The sequence below is a fragment of the Gymnoscopelus braueri genome, assembly GCF_963280865.1.
Source record: "Gymnoscopelus braueri genome assembly, chromosome: 11".
Classification (NCBI taxonomy): domain Eukaryota; kingdom Metazoa; phylum Chordata; class Actinopteri; order Myctophiformes; family Myctophidae; genus Gymnoscopelus; species Gymnoscopelus braueri.
The window spans coordinates 9,186,823-9,202,146 of NC_137613.1; the positions used below are offsets into that span (position 1 = coordinate 9,186,823).

Below are 15,324 nucleotides of genomic sequence, written 5' to 3' on the forward strand. Positions count from 1 at the left end.
TGTCTTTCAGATTTAATTTGACCTTGACTTTTTTGCGTTTTGTGACCTCCCCCGCCCCCCCCCCCCCAGTTCTAGTGGATGATGATGATGATGGGCCTATCCCACTTTGTATGAGTCCCCTAGCGGAGGAAAAGGGTTCCTACAGGCGAGAGAAATTAAAAAAATAAAGGATGAGCGCCATGTCTGATCCTCCGGTTGCGGAGGAATAGAAAAAGGAACCAAGACACACCAAGAAGAACCACGATCATTTCCCCCCCCGGGCCGGGGGATCAACCATCATCATCATCATCATCATCCCGACAAGGTTTCCTCCAGGATGGCCGAGACGAGCGCCGGCGGTGGGATCCAGCAGGGTTCCCCGGCCATCGGAGCCTCCGGCTCGGCTCCGGCCGCCCCGGGAGCCGGGGGCACGGAGGGAGGCATCGCGCTGAGGAAGGCGCAGCTCCGCGGCTCTCCTCGCCCCAAGAAGCTAGAGAAGCTCGGCGTGTATTCCTCCTGCAAAGTAACGCTCTTCTTCTAAACCGATGATTATTTATTTAGCATTTTCAACTTGTTCTTTTATAACGTGTCGTATTTTCCGGATGGCTTTGCTGCGTTGCAATACTTTTCTGTTTTTTTTTTTTTGCAGAAAAAGGCAAAGCACAGCAAAGGAAGCCATTGCCGCACTTCATTTTTTTTTTTTTTTTGCATTTTGCTAAAACACAAGCCAGCTTTTTTTTTTTGTTGTAAAATGTCTATAAATACCATAAAATTGATGATATTTCTAATTGTAATATGCATGTATTTTTTTTCCGCTGGGGGCCGGACGGAGCTCCCATGCATTACAGTGTTGCTACAATGTATCTGTGTGTGTGTGTGTGTGTGTGTGTGTGTGTGTGTGTGTGTGTGTGGGGGGGGGGGGTGGTTACAGTGAAGCAACGTAAACAGAGGGCTTGACGCTCTGTCACAATCCTCTCTGTCAGAAAAAGAGCAACAAACCACATGACCGATTATTTTCCTACTTGCAGGAATGACATATTAAATGTCATTTCTTGGGGTTTGTTGTTGTTATGATGAGGAGGATGGTGGTCGTTCTGCAGAGAGAGGTAGAGAGAGGTAGAGAGAGAGAGAGAGAGAGAGAGAGAGAGAGAGGGACGGTGGTGGTGTCTTTGTTTTGACAGGGTGACAGCTGCCGGAGGGGCGGAGTTTGTTGTTGTTTCTAGGCGCATGGAGGGCCTCCTCCAGCTGATAGTGACAAGGCCGCTGGCCCCGCCCCCCCCCCTATGAGGCCCACTGGGCCTTAATGCTTCAATAGAACAACAATAACACATTTATTTATCTGTATGAGGCACACTGGGCCTTAATGCTTCAATAGAACAACAATAACACATTTATTTATCTGTATGAGGCACACTGGGCCTTAATGCTTCAATAGAACAACAATAACACATTTATTTATCTGTATGAGGCACACTGGGCCTTAATGCTTCAATAGAACAACAATAACACATTTATTTATCTGTATGAGGCACACTGGGCCTTAATGCTTCTATAGAACAACAATAATAACACATTTATTTATCTGTATGAGGCACACTGGGCCTTAATGCTTCAATAGAACAACAATAATAACACATTTATTTATCTATATGAGGCACACTGGGCCTTAATGCTTCAATAGAACAACAATAACACATTTATTTATCTGTATGAGGCACACTGGGCCTTAATGCTTCAATAGAACAACAATAACACATTTATTTATCTATATGAGGCACACTGGGCCTTAATGCTTCTATAGAACAACAATAATAACAACACATTTATTTATCTGTATGAGGCACACTGGGCCTTAATGCTTCAATAGAACAACAATAACACATTTATTTATCTGTATGAGGCACACTGGGCCTTAATGCTTCTATAGAACAACAATAATAACACATTTATTTATCTGTATGAGGCACACTGGGCCTTAATGTTTCTATAGAACAACAATAATAACACATTTATTTATCTGTATGAGGCACACTGGGCCTTAATGCTTCAATAGAACAACAATAACACATTTATTTATCTGTATGAGGCACACTGGGCCTTAATGCTTCAATAGAACAACAATAACACATTTATTTATCTATATGAGGCACACTGGGCCTTAATGCTTCAATAGAACAACAATAACACATTTATTTATCTATATGAGGCACACTGGGCCTTAATGCTTCAATAGAACAACAATAATAACACATTTATTTATCTGTATGAGGCACACTGGGCCTTAATGCTTCAATAGAACAACAATAACACATTCATTTATCCAGTGGTGGAAAAAATACTCACATTTTTACAGTTACCTAAGGCTCGCCCCCAAACACGCTCGCCCCCATTTATTTTTTGCGGACCAGTGGTTCTTGTATTCTTGTATTTGTTTTAGTGAGGTTAGGAATAAGGTTAGGTTTAGGCATAGTTTTACTGAGGTTAAGGTTAGAAATAAGTGCAGAGTTTTACTCGGGTCAAGTTTAGGAATAAGCTTAGGTTTAGGCATAGCTTTACTGAGGTTAAGGTTAGAAATAAGTGCATAGTTTTACTCAGGTCAAGTTTAGGAATAAGGTTAGGTTTAGGCATAGTTTTTTTGAGGTTAAGGTTAGGAATAAGGTTAGGTTTTGGCATAGTTTTTTTGAGGTTAAGGTTAGGAATAAGGTTAGGTTTAGGCATAGTTTTACTGAGGTTACGGTTAGGAATAAGGTTAGGTTTAGGCATAGTTTTACGGAGGTTACGGTTAGGAATAAGGTTAGGTTTAGGCATAGTTTTACTGAGGTTAAGGTCAGGAATAAGGTTAGGTTTAGGCATAGTTTTACTGAGGTTACGGTTAGGAATAAGGTTAGGTTTAGGCATAGTTTTACTGAGGTTAAGGTTAGGAATAAGGTTAGGTTTAGGCATAGTTTTACTGAGGTTAAGGTTAGGAATAAGGTTAGGTTTAGGCATAGTTTTACTGAGGTTACGGTTAGGAATAAGGTTAGGTTTAGGCATAGTTTTACTGAGGTTACGGTTAGGAATAAGGTTAGGTTTAGGCATAGGTTTACTGAGGTTACGTTTAGGAATACCAGGTGAATACCGCCAGATTTTTCCTGGGGCGTCCATTTCAGGGATACCAAATGGACCTATAATTTGGTTCCATTTTCACCCTCTCAGAGTTACAGAACTGTAGGGCTCCCCGGACAACAACAACAACAACCCCATGTTGAGAACCAATATTTAGAGGCCTCACTAAGTTTTTGGAACATTTGTAAACACATAGCCTCGGTACCCAGGCTTTTTTTTGTAGGCTCACATGACCAGGGGGTTTCTAGGCAAACTAGGCAGTTGCCTGCATTTCTTTAACCACAGATAACTGAAAGATGTTTAATACGTTACAATCTGTAGCTATTCAATTTCTTATACGAAGCCAATAGGCTAGGGGATTTCTCAGTCATGTATTATGTTAAAGCTGCAATCCGTAAGTGTCACGTTTCCTATTTTCTAACCGCTAAAAAGCATTGCACACCTGCTTTTTTGTATTGTGATTATAATAAAGTTAAAGTGTCAGTTTCCCAGATGACGGGAAATTTTCATTTTCTTTTGATAGGGGGGGCGGGTTGGTGATCTTGCCTAAGGGTGCCAGGACCCCAGGATCCATACAGCCACAGAACAGTTCTGATTCATTGATTGATTGATTGATTGATTGAATACTTTATTAACAAGATCGTCAAAAGTAACGCTAAAAAGATAAACGCATTGTGGTCCATTGTACTCAGTTCATCAGTAAGACATACAAAAGTAACGTGCATTACATCGCATAAGGGTAAAAGCTCCAGTAGCAGAAAAATATATTCTGTATTTACAGAGAAAGTAGGGGAGGGGGAGGGGGAGGGGGAGGGGGCTAGGAAGCCTGTGTTGTGGAAGCTATTTTCCCAGAATGTTCGCCCCCAAGAAAACATGAACGCTATAGGGTTCATGTGGTTAATAGATATGTAATTATTTCTTATTTTCTATACGATACGTTTAACGTGATTTTAAACTCTTCTCTCTGGACAGGCTGAAGGAGCCTGCAAGTGCAATGGCTGGAAGAGCCAGAACCCCCCTCCGACTCCCCCGCGAACCGACCAGCAGTCCAACGCGGTCAACCTGCAGGAGCCCTGTCGAAGCTGCTCTCACACCCTGGGTATGTTGTCATCCATCTCCGTCTGAGAGCTCTGGGGGAGATGGGGCTGAGCATGGGATGAATAATAAGACAGCAGAGGGAATCAGGAGAGGGATTAGGTGGGGAAAAGGAAGAGGAGATGACGGTAAAGGATGATATAGTGTCAAATAGATCCTGAAATGCCAAAAAAAAAACAATTCAATCATCAATTATTTGTGTGACAATCAGTGGTGGAAAGTAACTGAATACATTTACTTAAGTACTGTACTTCAGCACAATTTTGAGGCATTTTTACTTTACTGGAGTATTTCCAATTTTCAGTACTTTTACTTCTGCTCCACTACATCTCAGTGGCAAATATTGTGCTTTTACGCCACTACAATTATTTGACAGCTTTAGTTACTAGTTACTTTGCAGATTTAGATTATTATCACAAAACATACATTAACCACTTCAGCCCTATATGTATTTCGGCCATTTGAAAATAGCCGATCTACAAGCTCACAATGCGTCGCATCGCGACGCATTGTGAGCTTGTAGGTCTGCTATTTTCAAAAGATTTTTTTATACATTTTGAACTTGTGAAATGGGACATTCTACACGATGAGTACTTTCTACTTTTGGTACTTTAAGTACATTGTACTTTTACTCAAGCAAATTTTGAATTCCGGACTTTTACTTGTGACAGAGTATTTCTACATTGTAGTATTGATACTTTTACTTAAGTAAAACATGTGAGTACTTTTTCCACCACATGGGAGAGAGGGATTAGGTAGACTACAAGGAAGAGGAGATGACGGTAGGAGATGATAGTGTAAGATAGAGCCTGACATGCCAAAAAAACGCTGTATGTAAAACTAAAACAAATGTTAAAAGCCAGAACACAATAACATTTTCTTTTTAACACAGTCATGCTTTCAATAAACCAAAAATCTTTAACCATTGCGAGGCTATAGCAATATTTTCATATACTTATTTATATTAGAGCTAGGTTTAGGGATAACTTCACTAACGCAAATGTCTCAGGAATTAGTTATTTTCAGAAATGTAGTACAATGCCACTATACAGTATACAGTATACAGTCCAGATTATTTTGGGGAAAAGCGTATACAGTCTAATAACCATTTCATCCATTGAAAACGCGAGAGCGTACGACCACGCGCATCGTATCGCATCGTATACCCTCCGAAAAAACCTAGAACACACCACTGAATGTAATGTAATGGTGACAGCCCACTGCCTTAGTTCTCTTCCACTGCCCTGTGTCTCATGTACCCAGATTTGAGCCAAGAAAGGGCCAGCCTGACCCGAAGCATTCTGTTCTCTGACAACGTGATCCCACTGGGCTAAAGATATCTGGCTATTCCTTCACTGCAAAGCACTCTGTATTCACACAACACTGAAATGTTGAAATCACTATCACTCAGAACTCTGTGTTCAGGCCTGTAGAGTCACACTCATAATATTAGCAGTGTTACCATGGAATATCACTTTTCTTTAACCTATTAAAACCGGGAGCGCATCTGTGTAACCACTTTAACCATTTATTTTATACTTTGGCTATTCAAAAATAGCAGATCTACAAGCTCATAGCGCGGCTATGAGCTTCTAGATCTGCTATTTTTGAAAAATCTTTTATTAATGTTTTTAAAGCGAACATTTTTAACACAAATGTTTGCTTCTGGGGGGTCCCTGGAACAACATATTTTTTGATGAGGGTCCGCGGCCAAATACATATAATTTTGGGGGTCCTTGACATGAAAAGGTTTGAGAACCACTGATATTATAGCAACATAAGTGTTTTAAAAAAACATTTGTAGAATCCCCAGAAGCAAAGATTTGAGTTACAAATGTTCGCTTTAATTTTCGTGATTTTATTTTCTTCAAAAAATAGCAGATAGCCGCGCTATGAGCTTGTATATCTGCTATTTTTGAATAGCCAAAGTATAAGATAATGGTTAAAGTGGTTCAAATCTAAAATGACTGATGCTTTCCTGTCATCAATCGCAATTATTTGTGTGACAATCAATCGTAACATGTAATGATGGTGAAACATCATAGTCAGATGCCTTATTTATTTGATGTCTCCCCCCCGTCCCTTTCCATCCTCCCTCCTTCTGGCCAGGTGACCACGTGACCCACCTGGAGAACGTGTCGGAGGAGGAGATGAACAGACTTCTAGGGATCGTCCTGGACGTGGAATACCTCTACACGTGTGTCCACAAGGAGGAGGACGCAGACACTAAGCAAGTCTATTTCTCGCTCTTCAAAGTAAGTGTGTCCACAAAGAGGAAGACGCAGACACTAAACAAGTCTATTTCTCACTCTTCGAAGTAAGAGCTCTGCCGCACAAAAACGCTTCCTTCTTGCTTAAATATGATCGTATGAACAAAATGCACAGTGTGGTTGTTGTATAAATTATCACCCGGGAATTCAGTTTGTCGCCCCCCCAAAGCTTTACCAAAGGCATATCAGACCTGTCTGAGTTTGGATTAGCAGGGCAACGATGAATGTATGGCGATAATTAGTTTATCACCTATCCATACCCTTATTTATTTAACCCATTAAGACCGGGAATGCATCTGTGTGTTATTTTAAGATTTATTTGGGCTATTCAAAAATAGCAGATATTTATATATAATACATATAATTGTGAGATGAGAACCACTGATATTATGGAAACAGTTTTTTAAAAAAAATGGATTTAGAAGACATTTGCAGAATATATTTCATTTGCACACATTTTCACGATTTTTTCCCCAAAAAATTGCAGATCTACAAGGTCATGAGCTTATATATCTGCTATTTTTTTAATAGCCAAAGAAATCTGAAAATGACACAGATGCGTTCCCGGTCTTAATGGATAATAAGACAACGAGAAAATCAACACAGTTAATTGATTAACATTACTCTCAACAAGGAACTCCCCAGGCAACATAATGTTATAGTCCATTTATAGTCCTGATTTACTAACAGTGTGGGGAGTGAGTTCGCTCAGACCTAACAAGTTGTTGCTGGCTTGCCTGAAATCTTTTTTTTTGTTGGAACAAAGCCATCTGTTATGTTGCTTGTTTCCCCGTTCTGTATTTTGGATCGTTTTGTGCACAGATAAAGTCCAGTGTCTCTTCTGTGGTGAATTATGCCAAACAACCATTCAGAGAACATCTCACAACCCAGTTTTGGGTACCTAGTCAATAGTTGGAGAAAGAAAAGAGCCCCACTACTTTTGGAATGCGTTGGTTATGTGATTGCTGCTCACCTGATTGCTTCTCTTCTTCTATTTGTCCGTCAGCTGCTGAGAAAGTCGATCCTACAGATGGGTAAACCCACTTTAGAAGCACAGGAGAGTCCTCCCTTTGAGAAACCCAGCATAGAACAGGTAATTTGTATTATTATTATATAACATACATTACCCACTTCAGCCCTATGCATTTTGGCAATTTGAAAATAGCCGATCTACAAGCTCACAATGCGTCGCGATACAACGCATTGCGAGCTTGTAGATCGGCTATTTTCAAAAGATGATTTGAAAACTTGTGAAATGGGACATTCTGCATAATGAGTACCTTCTACTTTTGGTAATTTTAAGTATATTTTGATACCGATACTTTTGTACTTTTACTTTTTTACCCGGAGTACTTCTATATTGCAGTATTGAGTATTGAAGTAAAACATTTGAGTACTTTTTCCACCATTGAAATACACACATATCCACACACATAATTCACATCATTTTAGACAACTGCATAAAAGTCTCCATATTTCAGCTTTTTATGTTTTTTGTTGTTGTTGTTGTAATAACAGCAAAGCGTAATCCCCCTCACCGTGACACAGTAAGGGGGGATTCACCTTTCAGTGCATTCACCTTTCAGTTCATTACCGTTCATTTCTTAACGGTTTCATGACCAAACAGGGGGTGAACAACTTTGTCCAGTACAAGTTCAGCCACCTGCCGTCTAAGGAACGCCAGACCATCGTGGAGCTGGCCAAGATGTTCCTCAACCAGATCAACTACTGGCAGCTGGAGACGCCGTCCCAAAGACGCCAGCGGGCGCCCGCCGGCGATGACGCTGCGGGGTACAAGATCAACTACACCAGGTATAGCAACACCGCCCCCTAGAGCATTTCTAAGGGAATTTAACCCATTTAATCCGGGAACGGATGTGTGTCATTTTAGATTTGAGCTATAACCATTATTTTTATACTTTGGGCTATTCAAAAATAGCAGATCTACAAGCTCATAGCGTGGCACTCGGTGCCACGCTATGAGCTTGTAGATCTGCTATTTTTGAAAAACCTTGAACCCTGGGGGAGGGGGCGTCCTTCAGAAAAATTAAGACATTTGTTACAAATGTTAGCTTTAAAAAAAATATATATATATATATATATATTCAAAGATTTGCACACATTTTCATGATTTTTAAAAAATAGCAGATCTACAAGATCATAGTGCAGCACACTTTTTTTGCACCTTATTTCCTTTTATGGTATGTGTTCCTTTGACATGTTTTCTGTTTTCTCCCTGCTCTCACTTTTTTGACTGTCCTGAAAACAACGAATGGTGGAGCTTACACAGAAACCAATGTCACCCCCTTTTCATTAACACCTGTAAACTTGTGTGATTTGACTAGAATTTTTTTATTTCTTTGATTCTTTGCTTCCTAGGTGGCTGTGCTACTGCAACGTGCCTCAGTTCTGTGACAGTCTGCCGCGGTACGACACCACGCAGATCTTCGGCCGCACGCTGCTGCGCTCCGTGTTCACGGTGATGAGGAAACAGCTGCTGGAGCAGGCCCGGCAGGAAAAGGACAAGCTACCTCCTGAGAAACGCACGCTCATTCTCACACACTTCCCCAAGTACGAAAAAAACAAACTCGTACATAAGAATATTTTACACACCTGCGTGCAAGTTGTTATAGAGCCTCTTGTGCAGCTAACTTAACGGTTGATGTTTGTGTGTCAGGTTCCTGTCCATGCTGGAGGAGGAGGTGTACAGCCACAGTTCACCCATCTGGAGCCAGGACTTCTCAGCTGGATCCACAGGGGGACAGATCCCCCCCATACACACAGGTGACAGATCCCCCCCATACACACAGGTGACAGACCCACCATGCACTGAGCTGTGGTCCCCTCCAACCGTCAAATTAATTGTTGGCAAAACAAAATTAGCCTGGAAACCAGACGAATTTGCCACAGCTTAAAAATTATCTGCAATGCAAATAATCGATTTGATCGATACGAAGTACTACTTGTGCGTTGTATTTAGCAATTTTAAGAAGAAAATAGAGAAAGAGGCGTTTAATATCGCTACACTTGGTCTATAGATAAATGTGTGTAATCTCTGTGTTCATGTCAAGGTGCGACATACAATGTCCATGTATTTGCCAGAGAATCACTGTGTTTACTTAATTATATCCATAATGATACATTTTTCCTTCAAAAAAACTGCACTCTCCTCACGTTTCACAGAGATTTTGTTTTTTTTGCTAATTAGTTACAGTATCAATTTTAAATCATTGAATTGTATCGTATCGCCATGAATGAACCAATATCGTCCATGTATCGTATCGTCAACCATGTATCGTGATGCGTATCGTATCGCTGTTAAAATGTATGGTTACACCCCTACTGGGCAGATTGATCTGGCACTGAATTACGCGTGGCATCACCAGCTCATAAATCAGCTATTTTTTTATTATTCTTTGAAAGGCAAAATTGAGAGATTGGCTGGCCTGAAATTGGATACATTTGTTAACCCCAAACTTAGAACAAAGCTAAATCCGAAAGCATAGGAATGCAAAAAAAAATACAACTCTAAAGTGTATTACTATTGGGCAAGTCATTACATGACTTTTGTTTATTTGACAGATGCTTTTCTGTTGCTGTTTACTGCCTAATAGGCCTACGGCTACGTTGAGTGGTTAGTGAGCCTGCCTAGGGAGCCAGAGGCCCTGGTTGCCCCAGGTACGATTCCAGGCCACGCCAGCATATGTGTCGATGAAATGAAATTTGTCCCTGAGCAAGACTCTTAACCCCTAATTGCTCACAGGCCCTCATTGGAAACAAGCCCGCAAGGACTTTCATGAACGTCCTGTTAAAAGGAATTATCCTTATCCTTATCCTTTTCCAACTCAAGGAAACACAAAAATGTATTTTAGGAAATTTGATCCAAATGTAAAATACACAAAGTCACGCACGCTTACAAGACACGGCCAACCGGATCACAAGAAACGAGCGTGTACAAATATGATGAACATAAAAGGTGTCATTTGTCTTGACACTCTGTGTCCACCTGTGTTTGCTTTGAACTGTAGTGATCAGTGCACCCCCGGTGGCCAGGCCGCTATACTACAGCACCAGTCCTGTGTCGGTGGACCCGTCCAGCTGTGGCAGTGTCAGTCCTGCCAGGAAGACAGCCTCTGTACTGGAACCAAGCCCAGGTAGGACTCAGCCTTGTGCAATATAATTCATAATTTCAATCAGAAATCTGGCCTAGGAGAGGGATCAGCATTTGTTTTTATTTATTTATAAAGTCATTATAGGAAAGTTCCCCCGACTCTCTGTCAGCCATGCTTTGCTGGAACATTGCTCCCAAACATGGCTCACCTTAAAAGTTCTAAGAATTGACCAGATTTTCTCTTTGCCACTATCCTCCTCATGTTTGGAAACATGCAGTGGCGGACACGTAACGGAGTAAATGTACTTGAGTACTGTACTTAATTAAAGGCATACTAGGTAACGTTTTCAACAAAACTAAAGTTAAATTGTATATCTTTTGTGAGTGGCAAAAGTTTCACAACACCCACTCCATGAATTTCACCCCCGGAAGCCTTTTATTTATATATTTACTATTGAACGGTGAAGGGGGGGACTTTCCCGGGGAAATGACGTCATCTGGCCGGAAAACGGAGGCGGAAATGCACTGGTTTCCTGTTTGGCCAGGAACTAACGCAACGGTTTCCTGTTTGGCCAGGAACTACCGCGCTAATAACAAAATGGAACCTCACGCTGATTTTAAGAGAATGTAGGATTGGAAGATCGAAAATGAACAGAAAAAGAAAGCACAGCTCATGGTAACTAATGCTCCACTGGCTAAGAGAAACGATCCGTAGATAGTATAAAACAATTAAAAGATCGCTTTTTGAAACGCTTCCGGCTTCCGGTGAAAACGAATGGAATTCTGGGTAATCGAGGACTACGGAAATTGTATGCAGTGACGGTAGTGACCAGCAGAGGTTGCTAAAAATCGTTATTTGTGATTTTGCATTGTACAACTTTAAGTACTTGCTTATAATCGTGTATTTTAATAGCTTTGTTTCCCTTTTTTGTTCTGGAGAGATCTGATGTTTACAGTGAGAGAACACTATGCAACCCGTTGTTCTTCAATGCGCTTTACCGTAAGCCGCGCTTTGGCGACACTTCCGGCGCCTGAACATAAAAAAAATTATGATAAAGTAGGGTTATGCTGTAGGAGGGGCGTGGCTACCTTGTGATGATTTGATTGACAAGCCACACACAACCAATAGCATTAATTCCCCACCCCCACTCTGGTCCCAACCAATAGCATTCATTTCCGTGCTCCAGATATAGAAAGATTGTTGGATTTGAAATCGTTGAACGATAGACTTCATTTACGGTCTGTCGAGTCTATGGGCGTAACTTTGTCCATCCTTTTTTACTGTCTATGGTGTGTGTGTGTGTGTGTGTGTGTGTGTGTGTGTGTGTGTGTGTGTGTGTGTGTGTGTGTTGTGTTTGTATTTGTATTACTATACTTGCGAGGACCACGTATAGTAGAATTTGAAGAAATATACATTGTGAGGACCGTTTTCCTGGTCCTCACAATGCAAATGGTTGTTTTATAGTTAAAAAAAACAATTTTTAGAAATACGTTTACAATTAGAAAAACATTCAGGTTAGGATTAGACATTTAGAGGTTAGGTTTAGGGATCGGAATTAGAGTTAAACATGATTTATAATACTTAGTTGCGCGCCAGTGTCATGCACCGAAAAACAGCCGATCTATAAGCTCACAACGCGTCGCAGCGCGACGCGTTGTGAGCTTGTAGATCTGCTGTTTTTCGGCTTTAGGCTTACGGTTAAAAATGGCAATTATTTTTTTAAATGGCATTCATAACATGGCTGTCCTAAAGTGTAATACAAACATGTGTGTGTGTGTGTGTGTGTGTGTGTGTGTGTGTGTGTGTGTGTGTGTGTGTGTGTGTGTGTGTGTGTGTGTGTGTGTGTATGGTGTAGTTGGGGAGAAGCGGAAGCTGTCAGAGCCTGTCTCCCAGGAGGAGAACAAGAAACCCAGGGTGGTGGGAGACATCCCCTTGGACCTCATCAACGAGGTCATGGCCACCATCGCCGACCCTGCTGCCATTCCAGAGGTACACAGCCACCAGTGGTGTAAAGTAACTAAGTACATTTACTCAAGTACCCTACTTAAGGTATTTTTTTTTTTACTTTACTGGAGTATGTCCAATTTTCAGTAACTTTTACTTCTGCTCCACTCCATCTCAGAGGCAAATATTGTACCTTTTACTCCACTATGTAAAAGGCACAACGCATTGTGAGCTTGTAGATCGGCTATTTTCAAATGGCCGAAATATATATATAGGGCTGAAGTGGTTAAAGTATGTTTTGTAATAGTAATCCAAATCTACAAAGTAACTAGTAACTAAAGTTTTCGAATAATTGTAGTGGAGTAAAAGTGAAATATTTGCCTCTGAGATGTTAGTGGAGTAGAAGTTAAAGTGCTGACAATTGAAAATACGTCAATAAAGTATAAAATTGGGCATTAATTAACGAAAAAGCCCGCTCCTCTCCAGACCAGCCTGCTATCGGCTCACTCTGCGCGTGACGAGGCCGCCCGCTTGGAGGAGCGGCGAGGGGTGATCGAGTTCCACGTCATCGGGAACTCCCTCAACCAGAAGCCCAACAAGCGCATCCTCATGTGGCTGGTGGGCCTCCAGAACGTCTTCTCACACCAGCTGCCCCGCATGCCCAAGGAGTACATCACCCGGCTGGTGTTTGATCCGTGAGTATTAGTACCACAGGCTGCTGCCAGTGGTGGAACAAGTACTCAAATGTTTTACCTAACCCATTAAGACCTGAGTCGATTCTTAAACATTTTCTAAATCCTAACAGTTTTCCGGGAAAAAATATAAAAAAAATCATTTTCACGATTTTTCAAAAATAGCAGATATACAAGCTCATAGCGCGGCACTCTGTGCCGCGCTATGAGCTTGTATATCTGCTATTTTTGAATAGCCAAAGAAATCTAAAATGACACAGATGCGTTCCCGGTCTTAATGGGTTAAGTGAAAGTATCAATACTGCATTGTAGAAATACTCTCATTACAATTAAAAGTCCAGAATTCAAAATTTTATTGAGTAAAAGTACAAAAGTTATTGGTATCAAAATGTACTTAGAATACCAAAAGTAGAAAGTACTCATTATGCAGAAGGTCCCATTTCACAAGTTTTCAAATATAAAAATCTTTTGAAAATAGCAGATGTACAAGCTCACAATGCGTCGCATCGCGACGTATCATGACCTTGTAGATCTTGTAGATCGGCTATTTGCGCTATGAGCTTGTAGATCTCGTATTTTTTTTTAAACTTGAAAATGTGTGCAAATCTTTGAATATATATTTATACATTTTTAACTCAAATCTTTGCTTCTGGTGGTCCCTGGAACAATTTTTTTTGAGATGGGGGTCCGTGGCCAAATACATATCATTTTTGGGGGTCCTTGACATGAAAAAGTTTGAGAACCACTGTTGTAAACAACCCACTGACTGTGAACAGTGGAGCGACCATTTTCAGAGGAACACATTATTCCAACTTCTCCTTCACAGGAAGCACAAGACTCTGTCGCTGATCAAAGACGGCCGCGTCATCGGAGGGATCTGCTTCCGGATGTTCCCGTCACAGGGCTTCACGGAGATCGTCTTCTGCGCCGTCACCTCCAACGAACAGGTCAAGGTGGGAGGAACTTCCTAGTTTTTCCTAGTTTTTCACCATGTTCTTCAACTTGTCTGAGAGCTGATGGGGCGCTTGTCGGCTTGGGGGCAGGAGCTTAAAGGAGAATTCCGGACAAATTAAGTGTTATCTTTGATGTCTCGTTACTCACCTAGCGACGTGAAAAGTGGCGTTCTTTTTTTCCATATATTCCCCGTCAATGGCGAACGATTTAACACTGGTTGCTTGTTTCTTCCAGAACCTGGCAACTCGTGTTGCCAGAATCTGGAAACAAGCAACCAGTGTTAAATCGTTCGCCATTGACGGCAGCCTCGCAGATAGTTTCAACGCATGTTTGACTATCATGAGACTCTACTATCAATACTAGTAGAGAAAAAAACAACTTTGCGTCGGTTATAATAGACGAATTTCCCTTACCCACGCGCTCCCATTATGACAACGGAGGGGGTTTAAAAAATGACGACAGGGGAATATATGGAAAAAAAGAACGCCACTTTTCACGTCGCTAGGTGAGTAACGAGACATCAAAGATAACACTTAATTTGTCCGGAATTCTCCTTTAAGTTCCTGCTCACCACTGTTGTGGAGACTAGGGGTTCGAATCCTCCGGTGCATTCGGCTTGGCCGGGGGGGGGGGGGGGGACACACACACATTATGAAAGTGTGGTGTGTTTCCGGTTCAAATCTGCTGCTGAGCCAATCAAATGAAGCCATGAGAAACAGACCCGGAACAGGAAACCGGGATTTCTACACTCCGGTAAAAGGGAACTACAGTAATGTACAGAGCCTCTACTGGCCGTGTTCACGGGAGGGAAGCCGGGGGGGGCGGGGGAGGTCATCTTACTTGCTGCCACTTAACAACTCTTACAGGTTGGCCCGAGGCGGCTGTTCTGTGGGGCGTGGAACTGGGAGGGAATGTTCCTCTCTGCATGTGTTAAGTTATCCTGGTGAAACATCTCACCGTCAGATGAAAATAAGTGGCCTTGATGTCACACGTATCAGCAGTGGTGGAAAAAGTACTCAAATTCTTTACTTAAGTAAAAGTACCAATACTGCAATATAAAAATACTCCGTTACAAGTAAAAGTCCAGATTTCAAAATGTACTTGAGTAAAAGTACAAAAGTATTGGCATCAAAATGTACTTAAAGTACCAAAAGTAAAAGTACTAAAATATTT

The 15,324-nt window shown here is 41.4% G+C and overlaps 1 protein-coding gene across 1 annotated transcript in view; it reads left to right on the top strand.

The window, feature by feature from the left end:
• The first annotated feature begins 130 nt into the window (after positions 1-130).
• Positions 131-15,324, top strand: part of kat2b (K(lysine) acetyltransferase 2B) — a 19,213-nt gene continuing 4,019 nt past the window's right edge. Inside the window, exons 1-11 of the mRNA XM_080441489.1 lie at positions 131-502; positions 4,057-4,183; positions 6,289-6,434; positions 7,456-7,542; positions 8,077-8,261; positions 8,829-9,020; positions 9,127-9,233; positions 10,478-10,603; positions 12,417-12,550; positions 12,992-13,200; positions 14,024-14,150. Coding sequence (XP_080297615.1) covers positions 317-502; positions 4,057-4,183; positions 6,289-6,434; positions 7,456-7,542; positions 8,077-8,261; positions 8,829-9,020; positions 9,127-9,233; positions 10,478-10,603; positions 12,417-12,550; positions 12,992-13,200; positions 14,024-14,150 — 1,626 coding nt within the window. The 5' untranslated portion in view covers positions 131-316. The remainder of the gene's footprint in view (positions 503-4,056; positions 4,184-6,288; positions 6,435-7,455; positions 7,543-8,076; positions 8,262-8,828; positions 9,021-9,126; positions 9,234-10,477; positions 10,604-12,416; positions 12,551-12,991; positions 13,201-14,023; positions 14,151-15,324) is intronic.